This window comes from Staurois parvus, unplaced genomic scaffold, assembly GCF_062004578.1.
Source record: "Staurois parvus isolate SC_StPar_1 unplaced genomic scaffold, SC_StPar_1.0 ptg000151l, whole genome shotgun sequence".
Classification (NCBI taxonomy): Eukaryota; Metazoa; Chordata; class Amphibia; order Anura; family Ranidae; genus Staurois; species Staurois parvus.
This window is the reverse complement of record NW_028317947.1, coordinates 4,029,548-4,045,997: the sequence shown is the minus strand read 5'-3', so window position 1 is coordinate 4,045,997 and position 16,450 is coordinate 4,029,548. Positions and strand designations below refer to the sequence as shown.

The 16,450-nt window shown below is 40.6% G+C and overlaps 1 protein-coding gene across 3 annotated transcripts in view; it reads right to left on the bottom strand.

Annotated features, from left to right (window-relative positions):
* The window catches only part of CALCOCO2 (calcium binding and coiled-coil domain 2), a 113,398-nt gene that overhangs the window by 12,967 nt on the left and 83,981 nt on the right, over positions 1-16,450 (bottom strand). For all 3 annotated transcript variants that reach the window (XM_089674362.1, XM_089674363.1, XM_089674364.1), the window contains 2 exons: positions 13,724-13,819; positions 3,501-3,621 (listed from right to left, as the gene is read on the bottom strand). In XM_089674362.1, coding sequence (XP_089530488.1) covers positions 3,501-3,621; positions 13,724-13,819 — 217 coding nt within the window. The remainder of the gene's footprint in view (positions 1-3,500; positions 3,622-13,723; positions 13,820-16,450) is intronic.

Here is a 16,450-nt window from a genome sequence, read left to right as displayed (position 1 = left end):
AAACTTTTGAGCACAACTGTATATCTATGCAGCTGTGAGAACCAGGTGTGTGTCTTCCCATAACTGTGTCTGTGTGGATGAGATTGTCTGCCCTCACTCTGGTCATGCAATAGCTCCAGAGTCTGTGTACTCCATCAAGGGCACATGGTGACAACAAAGGGAAGAAAAAATGAAGCTGACAGGAAGCAGAAGAAGAGCGGGGAGGTGAGAGCACACACTCAGAGTAGGGAAAGGGTTAAATCTCTAGTTAATTTTTTTCTGCAAACATCCTATTGTAGAGACTTCCTTCCCCTTACTGTGCTTTTAGACAGTTGTCCCTAAAGCATATGGCAAGATTGTTGTTCTGGTGACAACGTTAACATTTTGGATTTCTCATCACTTTCTGTTTTGGTGACAACAAGACAACAGTCAGGGAGCATCTACCTAATCCTTTATAGAAAAGCCAATGATTGTCATCATAAATCTAAAACATAGGCATAAGTAACACAATATATACAGTATATTTTGGATAAGGTAATTGGGGCAAAATATAATTTCGGAAGAGGAAAAAAAAAATGTCTCTGAACATGTAGGACTGACCAATAACTCCTATGAGTATAACATTTTACCAGAGGTTCTAGTGTTTTAGGTAACATAACATATAAAGCATGAATTGAATTTTAATATGTTTTAACGGGCCAAATTAGGCCATAAAAAGAAATGAAATGGGCACAGTTTCCAAACAGCAATAATAGCCAGTTACACCTCTGCATCAATAACTGGACTGCATAGAGTGCTATACAAGTGGGTGTTATGGCTGCCATAACTGCAATGATGTCCAGAACTCAATAGGACACAGTGAACACTTACAGCCATATATAGCAGACAAAGCTGGCTATATACAAGACTTTTTGATCCTTTGTATGGGAATGCGCAAATCCTTTTTATAACCCACATAGATATCTACAGTTTACTGCCTGGGTTGTCAACTGTCTAGAAATGCATGGGGCTTTTAGCAAAAGGCAAAAACTGTTTTGAAAAACTGCTTTGTTTTGTGAAAAAAGCAAATGGCTGTAAGTATACATCAAACATTGTAGTTTATGTAGGTATAACTGAAAAATGTATGTTTTCTTGCTTTTTTCAAATAATAAATAAGTCTCTGCATTTTGTGTATCCTTCTGCAAACGGCTGGCCACTGGCCTGGGCCTTGCTCAGGTTAAAGCCAAAGTTGGATTAATAAAAAGTGATGAGAGGTATCCATTTTATCACAGAAGAGACTGTGGATGCCTCTCCTGTCATAGATGTTTCTACTTGCCTGACAGAAATTCTTCTGTATGTGTACATGCATGAGCAGCTCAGTGTACAATCTTGGCATGTGAGAGTTACATCATTCCAAACTAGCCAGTTGGGATAGCCAAACACTCCAAACCCACCAAAAGAGCAGGTGAAGACAGTAGCACCAGCAACAGATGGAACCCTTTTGTGATTGAATCCACTCCCTAAGCTGTAAGATTGATAGAGTTCCACTAAATATGTTTAGTGACAATCTTGAGTTCATGTATGGCAAAAAACAGCAGAAATTGGAATGAAGCTACTATGGTAGACAAGATGGTTAGGAACCTTGTAGAGTATGACACGGCCCTCAGATTAGACTCCCAAGCTCTTCAGCTCATTGATGCTTTTATGCACATTCAGATTGTTCTTTGTTCTTCAACCACTACACATTTATGCTGGTATACAGGGCCACTAACAAGACATAGCAAAAAGAGACAACTCAATTCTGCTCTCCCTGACAGCTGACCATCCAACCCTGGGTAACGCAGTCTTGCTGATAGCCACTTTCCTTCAGGACTAAGCACTGGTGTAGAACTCTGCAAAGACCTCAAAGGGTTAACTGACCCCCAGACAATTACTGACCCACTTTTGACCCTTGCAGTTTTTCATGACTTTGGGGAATCCTAGGCTAACCTATACAGAAAGTGTTTTTTTACTCTAGTGCAGGGGTCTCCAAACTTTACTGTCCTTCAAACTTTAGGGGGGCTGTACTTTGACCAATGAGAGAAAAAAATGTTCTGGTGTCAGTTGGAGCATACAGTGCTCCATCATTGGTATTAGGGGAAGTAATAGTGTCCCGTCATTGGTATCAATGGGAGGAATATTGCTCTGTCGTTGGTGTCAGTGGGAAGAATACTGCCCCATCCTTGGTATCAGTCAGAGGAAATGTGTTCCATCACTGGTGTTAGTGGAAGGAATAGTGTCCCATCATTAGTGTCAGTGGAAGGAATAGTGTCCCATGATTGGTGTAAAAGGGAGTAATAATGCCCCATCATTGGTGTCAGTGGGAGGCATAGCACCTCATCATTAGTATCAATGGGAGGAATGGTGCCCCATGGTTCGTGTCACTGGGAGGAATAGTGTCCCATCATTGGTATCAATGGGAGGAATATTGCTTTGTCATTGGTGTCAGTGGGAGGCATAGCACCTCATCATTAGTGTCAATGAGAGGAATGGTGCCCCATCGTTGGTGTCAGTGGGAGGTATAGTGTCCCATCATTGGTATCAATGGGAGGAATATTGCTCTGTCATTGGTGTCAGTGGGAAGAATAGTGCCCCATCCTTGGTATAAGTCAAAGGAAATGTGCCCCATCATTGGTGTTAGTGGAAGGAATAGTGTCCCATCATTAGTGTCAGTGGAAGGAATAGTGTTCAATGAATGGTGTAAAAGGGAGTAATAATACCCCATCATTGGTGTCAGTGGGAGACATAGCGCCTCATCATTAGTATCAATTGGAGGAATGGTGCCCCATCGTTGGTGTCAGTGGGAAGAATAGTGTCCCACTGTCAATGTTGCTGACAGTGGTTGAATAATGCTCCAAGGGCTAGATAAAAGCAAGCAAAGGGCAGCAGTTTGGAGACTACTGCTTTAGCGTATAATAAAGCCTTCTCTCCAAAACCATTTAGCTTACACCTCATATTAGCCTACTTTCATGCTGTATTACCCAAAGCAATGATAGTGCTAGTAAAGCAATTGTAGGTCTGTGTGTCAAATTCAGAAAAGCTCAATGTACAGGTCCTGAACAATTGCCTTCAACCCAGTTTATTTCTACTAAAAAATTAATATTACTGATATTTAGGTATTGGTTAGACATTGGAGAGTTACAACAGAGGAAGCAAAGGAGAGCTCTAATTCCTGACAGCACAATCCCAAACAATCCTCTTGTGCATCTGATTTGATCTTTACCTGACTGGAGGTTTTAAGAGAGTCAGCGTCAGCTGCATCTTCTCCAACCTGAAGGCCTGGTTTACACCTATGCGTTTTTTAGTTATTTTTACATTTTGCAGAAACTCACTACCGCTTTTTTTGGATAGGGTCAGGGACTTTTTTACCAGCAGCAGATTGCAACACGCATAGGTGTGAACCAGGCATTAATGATACAGTGATGGATTTGGACTATAAGAAACACTCTGAATTCATAGTTTCTTAATAGCTGTAGAGTGTCGAAGTTTGCTTTAACACATACCTTGATATGGATTCCCATAGACCAGTCCATGGGCCTGAGAGGTGGGGGAAAACGAACCAGAGGCTGCAAAACGTTCCCTTAAAAGTTGACTGTTCAGCTCAGCTACTTCTGCTTGCTTTCTCTGTAAATAATTAATACATTTTGTTAGAGAATATAACTGGATACTAACACTTATAAATAAAGTTGATCCAGGGAATATCCGATTGCCTCTCGGGGGATCGGGAAGGAATTTTTTTTTACCTGCAGGAGCAAATTGGATCATGTTTTGCTGGGTTTTTTTTTTACTTCCTCTGGATCAACTGTGGGTATAAGATTATAAATTTTTTTTTTTAATGGTTGAACAGGATGTACTTTTGTCTTTTTTCAGCCAGACTATGTAACTATGTAGAGAGAATCAAGCATAAAATGAACACACACATTACCTATAAACCTAAAATGAAACTCAGCCTCTGAATACTACTGCACATTCAGACAGACGCTTGACTACTACTATGTTGAGAAATTTTAAACCATGATGTGTATTTATTATTCATTCAACACCTTAAGTTATCCCATGCTTTAAGCAGCTACAGTTGTGTTTAAAATAATAGCAGTCAGACATCACTAACCTGATCAATCACTGTTTTTGGTAGAAATGATATTTCTACATGGCAAATAATTTACTAGCAGGTGTAGTGAAGTATCATAAATCCAACATACCCAACAGTCAGGACATGCATGCTGCCGATTCTGTGTAATTGAATCACTAATTGAAAGGGGCATGGTCAAAATAATAGCAGTGTGGAGTTCTATTAGTAAGGTCATTCATTCTTTGAAAAACAGGTGGCAATTATTGCCCTTATTTAAGGAAGGAAGGCAGCAAATGTTGTACATGCTGATTACAGTGCATTTCTCTCTGAAATTCTGAGGAAAATGGGTTGTTCCAGACATTGTTCAGACGAACAGCATACCTTGATTAAAAAGTTGATTGGAGAGGGGAAAACATATAAAGAAGTGCAGAGAATGATAGGCTGCTCAGCTAAAATGATCACAAATGCTTTAAAATGGCAACCAAAACCTGAAAGACGTGGAAGAAAGCGAAAAACTACCATTTGAATGGATAGAAAAATAGCCAAAATGGCAAGGACTCTGCCAACAATCAGCTCCAGGAAGATCAAAGAAGGTCTAAAGTTCCCTGTGAGTACTGTTACAATTAGAAGACGCCTATGTGAAGCCAAGCTGTCTGCAAGAAGCCCCCGCAAAGTCCCACTGTTGAAAAAAAAACGTGCTGAAGAGGGTACAATTTGCCAAAGAGCACACTGACTGGCCTAAAGAGAAATGGCGCAACATTTTGTGGACTGATGAAAGTAAGATTGTTCTTTTTGGGTCTAGTGGCCGGAGACAGTTTGTCAAACGACCCCCAAACACTGAATTCAAGCCACAGTACACTGTGAAGACAGTGAAGCATGGTTGCGCAAGCATCATGATATGGGGATGTTTCTCATACTACGGTGTTGGGCCTATTTATCGCATACCAGGGATCATGAATCAGTTTGAATACATCAGAATACTTGAAGAGGTCATGCTGCCTTATGCTGAAGAGGAAATGCCCTTGAAATGGGTGTTCCAACAAGACAACGACCTCAAACACACCAGTAAACGTGCAACATCATGGTTCCAGACCAACAAGATTGACGTTATGGAGTGGCCAGCCCAATCCCCGGATCTTAATCCAATAGAAAACCTGTGGGGTGACATCAAAAATGCAGTTTCTGAGACAAAACCAAGAAATAGAGAAGAACTGTGGAATGTAGTCCAATCATCCTGGGCTGGAATACCTGTTCACAGGTGCCAGAAGTTGGGTGACTCCATGCAACACAGATGTACAGCAGTTCTCAGAAACAGTGCTTATACAACGAAATATTCATTAAGTGATTCAAAGGAAAGCAAAATCTTCAAACATTTTTCAGTTTATATAGTGAATGTTTGAGTTTGTAAAGAAGAATACAAACACAGTTTTTTTTTTTTTGAACAGTCTAATATTCACTTTTCTTTCATTTTTTTAGAGGAACAACACAAATTTGATATATTTTTCTTCATGTTTTGATTTGGAATAGAATGTGTAGTGTTACCAATGCATTTGTGTGTATGGAAATAAAAGCTATTAGAAGGATTTTGAGCTTTATTCACTTTTCTCAACACACTGCTATTATTTTGAACACAACTGTAATTCCCACACAACTCCATACAACTGGTAGAATCTGACTTTGAACACCTGCTCTGGACTGAATGCTCTGAAAAACCCACTTCAGTGCTGTATAATCATCTGTTCTTGGATTCCCTCCCTAATCTCTCTACCTTCAGACAGGATATTCCAGAATTAGATGATGAGGACTGGGAAGACATTTGGAATCTCCCCTTTCGTCACTTGGTCTCTTTAAGAGACAGACTCACAAGACAAATTTAGACCCACTAAAATTGTACATTATTTATTTAGCTTATTTTACTCTATATAGGCTTTACAAAATGGATGCTTCAGCCTCACCAGAGTGCTGGTGATGTGCCGATTCTCCTGGTGATTTCTCTCACACCATCTGGAATTGTCCCGCGATTACCAGCTATTGGGGCAAAGGAATCTCCACTGTTAATAACATTGCAGAAACCTCTTTTGTACCCTCCAAAAGTAAGTCTCTGCTTACTGGGTCCTTTCCCACTGTAGCAGAAAGGACCATGCTTAGTCTTCTCCTTTTTTATGTTCGAAAGGCTATTACAATGTCATGGAAGAAAGTTACTCCCCCCTCTCTTACCTTTTGGAAATATATGGTCAATGTTAATCTACCTATGTATAAAGATACCAAATAGAGGATTCCCGAATAAATACAATAAAGTATGGTCAAAGTGGTTGGTTGAACTCTCTACAGCTGTAATGCTTGATAGATCCTAGAATCTTTTGTTAAATCCTGACTCTTTACGCCCATTGCCTGTAACTAAGGCGTCATCTTTTGTCTGGGGGCATCTTCTTTTAGTATGAGCCTGGTCAGCATGTATTAATCTTATGTTTTCTGAGCACGAACCATGCCTTTGTACTTTAGCAATGTCTGTAATCCACTTGTCTACAAACCCAGAGATACTCTCAGCGGCCACTTTATTACGTACAACTTTCTAGTACCGGGTTGGACCCCCTTTTGCCTTCAGAACTGTCTTAAATCTTCATGGCATAGATTCAACAAGGTGTTGGAAACATTCCTCAGAGATTTGGGTCCATATTGACATGAGTTACTGTTGCCTTTCTATCATCTCAAACCAATCTGCCCATTCTCCTCTGACCTCTGACATCAACAAGGCATTTTCATCCACACAACTGCGGCTCACTGGATATTTTCACTTTTTCAGACCATTCTCTGTAAACCCTAGAGATGGTTGTGTGTGAAAATCCCAGCAGATCAGCAGTTTTTGAAATACTCAGACCAGCCAGTCTGGCTCCAACAACCATGCCAAGTTCAAAGTCACTTAAATCCCCTTTCTTCCCAATTCTGATGCTCAGTTTGAACTTCAGCAAGTCATCTTCACCATGCCTAGATACCTAAATGCTACCATATGACTGGCTGATTAGCAATTTGTGTTATCAAACAACTGAACAGGTGTACCTAATAAAGTGGCTGTTTCCCTTCTATTCTGCCCCCTGCGAGGGCAGATTATTTTTGTTTTGGTTTGGTTTGCCTTTGTTATTGGAGTTTCACTAGTGTATTGTAATTGTAATATGCTAATAAAAAGATATTTTAAAAAAAACGAAATTGCCCCCAACATTTGCCTAAAATGCAACTCTGATTTTTTTTTCTGGGTAGGCCATGAAGCCTAAAGTCTAGCAACAACCAAACTCTAGCTATGTGGTCTTTTTGGATTTTTTTATAGTTATGCTGGGAAAGTTGACACTTCCTGGATCCAAATACAATCATTCCATAAAGTGGATAGCATGGTGATGGAACCCCCTTTCAAAGCATCAAAGGTTCGTCAAACCCTTCCAAATCTTAAATATTTTGGACACAAAAAGGAAGACAGAGTTTCTCCACTCTATACAAAAAACACATTTGACTAGTTTTGACTTGCATTTGGATTTAAGACTAAGTACAAGAAGAAACTGTAAGACCAAGACTGCATTCACCAAAAGACAGATTAACAGTTCCTTTAAGATTATTACCATATCACCAGTTCACAGAGGACTAATCTAAAATAGAAGAAACTAGCTAATCAGTCTCTGATATGTGCTTTGGTATGCCCAAAATGCAACTGAGCACAACAATTTTTCTGATGGTTTGTGAATGATTTCATATATGCAGTCTATTTGTCTAAATTTCCACTCCACTATGCTCCATTATGAACATTCTAACTATTGTATGTTAGTTCTTGTTGCTGTCAGAACAGTGCTGTAGGTCTTTGCGAAGTGATTTGGCACTCAAAAATTGTAAAAATAGTGAAATATAATCTTCTAAGCAAAAACTTCCCTACACTAAAGCGCCATCCTCATACTTAACTCTCCCTGTACATGTTATGTTTTAACAAAAAATGTCCTAACCCCCTCAATAGCCCCTTCAATACACACAGCTAAGTCCGTACTTACCTCTTCTGACTGCTATAGCATCCTATGCTGTCTGCCGCCTGGCCATTACAGATACAGTGTTGGGCTCCCTGTACTTTAATGTCCATACCACAGGAGCAAGGTCCCATTCAAGTCTATGGGACATTAGCGTGCAGACATCTAGATTTTTACCTGCGGGGTTGTAGAAAATGTGGTAGGCCACAGCCAACGGAAAGGAAGAAAGGAGGGGGGGGGGGGGCATAACTTAGCTCTGTGTATTGAGGGAGCTTGCATACTTGGTGGGGTGTGATAATGTATGTTAAAATTCAACATGTAGCATTACATTTAACCCCTAAACCGTTGTGGAAGAAAATCGAAACTACAGCTATTCTTAAAAATGTTTCTTCCCCCTCCTCATACTTATCCTACCTAACCTGTCTAAAAAAAAAATCTGCGTACCTACCTACTTTCAATCTGCCCCAGTCCAGTCATGTGATCCTGTAGCTCTGTGTAAAGAGGCACTCAAAAATGTTGTCAGCGCTCCCTCCACTTCCCTGCAGCAATTGCTCGCTGACACAGGGGAGCAAGAGCTGCAGGATCAAGTGACCGGAGAAGATTAAAATTAGGTATGGACATTTTTTTTTTATACAGGTTAGGCAGGATAAGTAAGAGGATGGAGAGGGAACATTTTTAGGAACAGTTAGGCTTTTCTTCCACTTTAACTGTTAACCACCACAGTATACGTATTGCCTTAGATATTTAAAGTAGATGTAAACCCAAACACTGCAATCTTTAAAATGTTAATTTACTTTGAAAAGTAATTTTTTTATTCTTTTTAAATATACATCTTTCATTAAAAGAATACTAGGTGATCCTGCAATAAGTTCCATGTTTAGGCACTTTCTGTTGTATTGTGACACCTCTGTGCCCCTATCCCCCAATTGCTCTCCTGTATTGTCACCCTGTCACATACAGTGAAGGAAATTTATTTATTTATTTCAGGTACTTATATAGCACCATCAATTTACACAGCACTTTACATACATCTATTGTACATTCACATTGGTCCCTAACCCTCAAGGAGTGTACAATCTAAAGTCCCTAACTCACATTCAAACATAGACATACTAGGCCCAATTTAGACAGCAGCCAATTAACCTACCAGCATGTCTTAGGAGTGTGGGAGGAAACCGGAGTACCTGGAGGAAACCCACACAGTCACAGGGAGAACATGCAAACTCTAGGCAGGTGGTGCCAGGGTTGGGATTTGAACCAGCGACCATAGTACTGGCAGGCGGAAGCACTAACCATTTAGCCACTGTTCTGCCCAACTTACATTTATACAAGGGCCAATTTAGACAGGAGCCAATTAACCTGCCAGCCTGTCTTTGGAGTGTGGGAGGAAACTGTAGTACCCAGAGGAAACCCACGCAGGCACAGGGAGAACATGCAAACTCTGAATGAGCCCCAAGGCTAAGTTCACACTGGCAAATAATTCTAGCCCTAACCCAAACCAATGTGCCTATAGCATTAACACATTTCTGACACATTTAGCCCGGGTTCACACTGATGCGGTACGGAATTTGCAGCGGTTTCTGTGTGAATTTTGTACATCACAATCGCATCCTGTTCATGCGAACCGCTGCAGGTGTGTATGTTAAATTAACGACACCCCGAAATCAGTTTGCAAAATGCGGTGTGATGTGCAGAATCGGATCACTTAGGTGTTAATACCCATGAGATCCGATTTTATTGCGAAGCAAAAAAAGGGTCCTGCACCTTTTTGGTGCGGATGCGGTGCAATCTAAGCCACACACAGAATTCGCATGTGATTCGCACAGGAATGTGGTGTTGTTCCTGTGTGAATCACATGCGATGTACAGCACCACAGAAGTGTGAACCCAGGCTAACGCTGTTTTAAAAAAAAATGTACCCCAGATGCCCTCCAGGTGAGTTTTGGCAGAAGTGTTTTTTTTTCAGTGATAATTGATAAACACTTCTCAAACACACTGTACCATAGAGTTAAATGGAAGGAGTTAACTAGTTTCAGCTCCTCCCAGACTCGACATTCATTTTTGCGGCAAAGCAACGCAAATGCTACGTTTTTCAAATGTGAACAGCTCTCTCTAAGTATTTGATCCCCTGCTGATTTTGAATGTTTGCCCACTCACAAAGAAATGATCAGTCTAAAAATTGCATGGTAGGTGTATTGTAACAATGAGAGACAGAATAGCAACAAAAAATTCAAAAGAAATGCATGTCTAATAAATTATGCACTGATTTGCATATTCATGAGGGAAATAAGTATTTGATCTTCTTCACAAAACATGACTTAGTACTTGGTGGAAAATCCCTTGTTGACAATCACAGAGGTCAGATGTTTCCTATAGTTGGCCACCAGGTTTGCACACATCTCAGGAGGGATTTGGCCCACTCCTCTTGGCAGATCCTCTCCAACACCGAACTTTCAGCTCCCTCCACAGATTTTCAATCGGATTAAGGTCTGTGGACTGGGTAGGCCACTCCAAGACCTTAATGTGCTTCTTTTTGAGCCACTCCTTTGTTGCCATGGCCGTGTGTTTTGGGTCATTGTCATGCTGGAACACCCATCCACAACCCATTTTCAATGCCCTGGCTGAGGGAAGAAGGTTCTCACTCAAGATTTGATGGTACATTGCCTCGTCCATCGTTCTTTTGATGCGGTGCAGTTGTCATGTCTCCTTAGTAGAAAAACACCCCCAAAGCAGAATGTTTCCACCACCATGTTAGACAGTTGGGATGGTGTTCTTGGGGTCATAGGCAGCATTCTTCCTCCTCCAAACACGGCAAGTTGAGTTGATGCCAAACAGCTCGATTTTGGTTTCATCTGACCATAACACTTTCAACCAGTCCTCCTCTGCGTCATTCAGATGTTCAGTGGCAAACTTCAGATGGGCCTGGACATGTGCTTTCTTGAGCAGAGGGACCTTGCGGGCACTGCAGGATCTCAATCCTTGTCAGCGTAGTGTATACCAATTGTTTTCTTGGTGACTGTGGTCCCAACTGCCTGGAGATCATTGACAAGATGCTCACGTGTAGTTCTGGGATGATTCCTCACGGTTCTCATGATCAGTGACACTCCATGAGGTGAGATCTTGCATGGTGCACCAGACCTAGGGAGACTGACAGTTGTTTTGTGTTTCTTCCATTTGCGAATGATTGCACCAACTGTTGTCACCTTCTCACCAAGCTGCTTGGTGATAGTTTTGTAGCCCAGTCCAGCCTTGTGTAGGTCTACAATCTTGCCCCTGACAGGTGTCTTTTATACAGGTAACAAAATGAGATTAGCAGCACTCCCTTTAAGACACTGCTTCTAATCTCAGCTTGTTACCTGTATGAAAGACACCTGGTAGCCAGAAATCCTGCTGAATGATAGGGGATCAAATACTTATTTCCCTCATGAACATGCAAATCAGTGCATAATTTGTTAGACATGCATTCCTTTTGAATTTTTTTGTTGCTATTCTGTCTCTCAGTGTTGCAATACACCTACCATTCGATTTTTAGACTGATTATTTCTTTGTGAGTGGGCAAACATTCAAAATCAGCAGGGGATCAAATACTTATTTCCTTCACTGTATATTTCCAGTGGAGACTATAAGAGACCATGCTAATGCTTATTGATTCCACAATGGTCACCAGTAGGAAATTCTTACCGAGCAATTATTTAAAGCTATGACTGGAGAACATGTGTATATACACACAGGATGTGGCTGCAAAAGATCAGCAGCATCAATATGCAAAAAAAAATGGATGAAAAAAGTTAAAAACAGTATTTTCCAAAGGAAAAAACATGGCAATTGTTTGTTACATAGTGCTTTAGTAAACTAAATGTCTTCCAGTTACAGTTTATATGTACACTAATAAGGTTATGTGTCGATTATCCAGGACCAGGCATTCCACATGCTGAATGTTCACAGGAATGACTGATGTGGTCTGGGTACCACCACAGCCGGGACTGTCACTGATGGTCGTACGGCCATCTTTGAAATGTTTACACTATTCCAATGTCTTACTGCAGCTGAGCATCTCATCACCGCACTGTGCTTGAAGTCTTCTGTAGATATCCGTGGGTTTTACACCTTCCTTCACAAGAAACTTCATTACCATATGCTGTTCCATGCACACGCTAACACTGTTATCTGCCATCTTGATTAACAGACTCTGGACTGAGCCTGACGTGCGCCACCTATCAGTAATAGGACACACTTGCCACTTAATATTGTGTGTAATATCGCCACGCTAGCATCCCTTTTTATACTTGTAAAATTAAAAGTCCCAGTTTGACTTAAATGCCCTTCGTATAATTCACTGTGTCTGGACTGTGCTGGCAGATCTCAATATCAGCTATAAACTAGATTTAAATACTGTCTGTCCTAACAAAGGATTAAAGGGACACCAAACTCTGTTTAAAAAAAAAATTCAAGTATGTATTCTCGAAAAGTATCTTCTATTGCTCTCAGTGTCCTCCAAACCTCTAACATTTTTTTTTTTGCCGCTGTGATCTGACTTCCATTTAGAGGGTGGCTACCTTTATTCTCCATGTTCCCACTGTATAGGAACACAGCGTCTCTCTTTTTGCTTCTGAGATGGACTATGAACTATAGGATGTGTAGTGTGCATAGAGCTGTGCACATGACTGTAACTAATGTGCACTGCTTGTTCCCAAACAAATGGAAGTGAGAAGCAAAAAGGAGAGGTTCAGGAGCTCACATAGGACATTACAAGGAGGCAGAAAACACAGGAAAAACTATTTCATGAAAAACAGATTACATGGTCATCAAATAGTTTGACTGACTTCACCTTAAAGGTCTAAAAGCTAGGCTTCTCCATTGTATGTTAATGAAGGGAAACTCAGTATGTCCCTCTTTGTCACTGGGAACAGATTGAGTTTCTTCCCAAATTTAACTGAAAAAGTGGAATTACACTTTATGTCTTTCTCTGCCTGTGCCCATTCCTTACAGTGTTGGGATACTAGTGCCAAGATGATATCACTTAGACCACGGGTGTCAAACTGGAGGCCTTCCAGCTGTTGCCAAACTACAAGTCCCATGAAGCATTGCAAGGCTGACAGTTACAAGCATGACTCCCAAAGGCAAAGGCATGATGGGACTTGTAGTTTTGCAACAACTGAAGGGCCGACAGTTTGACACCCTGACTTAGACCGACAAATGCATAGTTAAAATGTTGTCCTTTCTGGTTTGAATTCAGAGATGTTAACCAAGTGTTGGTAAGTAATATAAATAATGAGGAGTAGCCACTAAATGAAACAAAGGGGTTTATTTACTAAAGGCGAATAGACTCTGCATTCTGCAAGAGCAGTTCCTCCAAAGCTTAGTAAATGAGGTAACGGTTCACTTTGCAAATATCATCCAATCACATGCAAGGAAAATAGAAAAAACAACATTTTTGCTTGCATATGATTGGATGATGGAGGTCAGCAGAGGCTCTGCTCATTTACTAAGCTCTGGAGCAATTGCTCCTTGCAAAGTGTACAGTTTATTTGCCTTTAATAAATCAACCCCACAATCTTCTTGATGGGTTCTTCCATGTGAGCATTTTTAGTCGCTATCTACAATTGTGTATACAGTCAGACACATTAAAGTCTGGCAGAGGCAGTTATTCTTACCTCAGTTATTTCATTCAGATCTGCAATTTCTACCTCTCTCAGTTCAACAGTGCTCTGTAATACCATAATATGCTCTTTATTTTTCCTGTTTTCATCCTATGAAAACAAAGCATAACAAATCATTATAAAATAATATGTTACAATTGTGAACAATATTTGCACTTCACAAAAGAGGTAGTTCCCAGATACATAATAATCTTAAAGTGTAAATATAGCCGCCAAAACCTTTTTTGTCCGGTTTAGAGTTGGGAGTGCTTGAAATTTATTTTTTGCTGTCTGTGTTTTTGGGAGATTTTCCTTCACTTCCTGTCTTGGAGAAGCAACAGGAAGGGAGAACAAATCTTTACAAAGGGTAATCCTCCTCTTAGACAGTTACACTAAAACAGGTGTCCCATGGAAAGATTTAGGCCCCATTCACACCTGAGAGTTTTGTAGCTCAAAAATACTCAAAAAGCAAAAACCCATTGTATTCAATAGCCCTTGTTCACATCCAAGCATCTTGATGCTTGTAGCTGAATGCCTGTCGCTCCAAAAAGTACATGAGCTACTTTTTGGGCAGAATTGAGTGTTTATGGCCCCATGGACTTTAAAATGAATGCCTGAAAATGCTTGATTTCAGCAATTTTTTTTCAGGCGTTTTTAGCCTATATTAATTGATCTCCTACCCCTAGTGATTTCCATTAGCTAAAATAAAACGCATCAAGCTTGAATATACATGTAAACCGCCTGTAATACTCTTCTAAAAACACCTGTATACACTTGCAAAAATGCTCAAATAAGCTCAAGCAAAACTCGTGAAATACAGATGTGAATATGCAGCCATAAGCCTTGTACACACAATGAGAATATTGGATGAATGATCGTCTCTTTTTGTTTTTGCATGCTAGTTTCATATCGAAAATGAAGAGTTTACTAAAGTACAACACAATACTACTTCGGAAGTGATTGTAATGTACTATTTTGTTTCCTAGCATGCGCGGTCTTGGTCTCTCGATTTTTTTTGGATGAATACTGTACTGATTACACGAGAATTGTTCGTTCTGTCATCGTATGTGAGCATTTTGCATGAACTGTTGTGATCAGCTCTCGAAAGCTGTGTACTAACGATCAGATTATCGGATGATCGCTCAGAAAGCAGTATTTCTCATCCAATTTTCTCATTGTGTGTACTAGGCTTTACACTCAATTTTGTTGTGATGCCATCTTTAGAAATATTGAATTTTTCATAACTTACTATCTGAAACTGAAAATCTTCACAACAATAAAAAATGGAATGGGGTACTAATCCTTCTTTCTACCAATCAATCTCTACAAAATACAAATATTGGTGACACTCTGAAGTTAAAGAAACATGTCTATCTGCATAAAGGATGCCCAGGTACATCTGAAAAGTTGTGGGCAAATTGGCTGGATGTTCCTGGGTTAGTACCCATGATTCTGATCATAGTAAGGCTTTTGAGGGATAATACTGGGTAAGGGGTGTTGACTATGGGTTTGTTCCTTGTGCATTCCATGCATTTGTTATTGTAATGTTTTATGTATATATGTGTAGCACCCTCTGGTGTACATAGTTTGTAGTGTAGTTGAAGACTTGTTAGAAGCCTGGGTGTAAGTGAGTTTACTTTAAGCATGGCTGGAGGGCTCTACAGGTCAGGACTCTGGTACCTCACTATGGTTCTAGAAGCTTGGAGCAGTTTCTAGAAGCTAGTGGGTGGAGGGCAGAAGTTGCTGATCAGCATATTTATGGAAATCTGGCCAATCCCCAAGTGGGAGGACTGGCAAGGTGGCCTTATCAGCCCATAAATATGAGAGAGCCTGGCCAGCAGGGGAGTTGGGTAGAAGATGGAGAGATGAGGTGTGCTGCTGTGTTAGCCTGGGAGGGGACCTCAGAGAAGGGGGGTTCTGCCTCCAGGCTGGAGGTTGGAAGAATGGGAAAAGGAAGTTGACAGAGGGCACTCCACTGCCCTACAGTCCGCTAAGGAAGGACAGCCTGCAAGCCTGAAAGGGAAGCTCAGCGAAAGGCCTGAAAGCAGTTTTTCCAAAGCTTCAGGACACAAGTACAGTGTGAGTACCTCTACACCCCGGGGCCTACAAGAGAGAGGACTGCTAGGTGCTATACCCAACCAATTCTTCCTAGAACAGTGCTACAAGACTGTTGTAGAATCTCTTGCTCTAAGATACTCTTCAAAGACAGCCAGGTGGATGTGCAGTTTCTAGCTGTGATCTCCTCACAGAGACTATGCTACTGACCTGTCAAGAGACTAATGTCACTCTGAAGAGAGTAGAAAGTCCAGGAACCATTATTTTTGTACAGAAGTTTGTCCTCAGAGTTATTGTTTCAGGTCAAGTTGGACAGCCCATATACCCCTAGGCCTTATCCAAGTTGTTTCCCCAAAATAAAACAACAAAAACAAGCCCATGGACTGGTTACTGACTCTGAATGAAAGTTGGAAAACGCATGTTACCTGGCTGTGCAGGAAATAGGGGGACCCAAATACAGTGGCTCTCAAGGGGTAGCACTACAAATGGTTTGGATGTGTAGTGGTGCATTAATATTGCATTATTGAGATGTGAGATCACTTTGAAAAAATTTTTCTGGATTGTGACCTTCTTGGACAGTGTAATGTATGGTTATGTACTGGCTCTTTTTTTTTAATAAAGTTTTGATGCTGCATAAAAAAACAAAACAAAAATAAAAAACTAAAAGAATGACAAACAACCAAACAC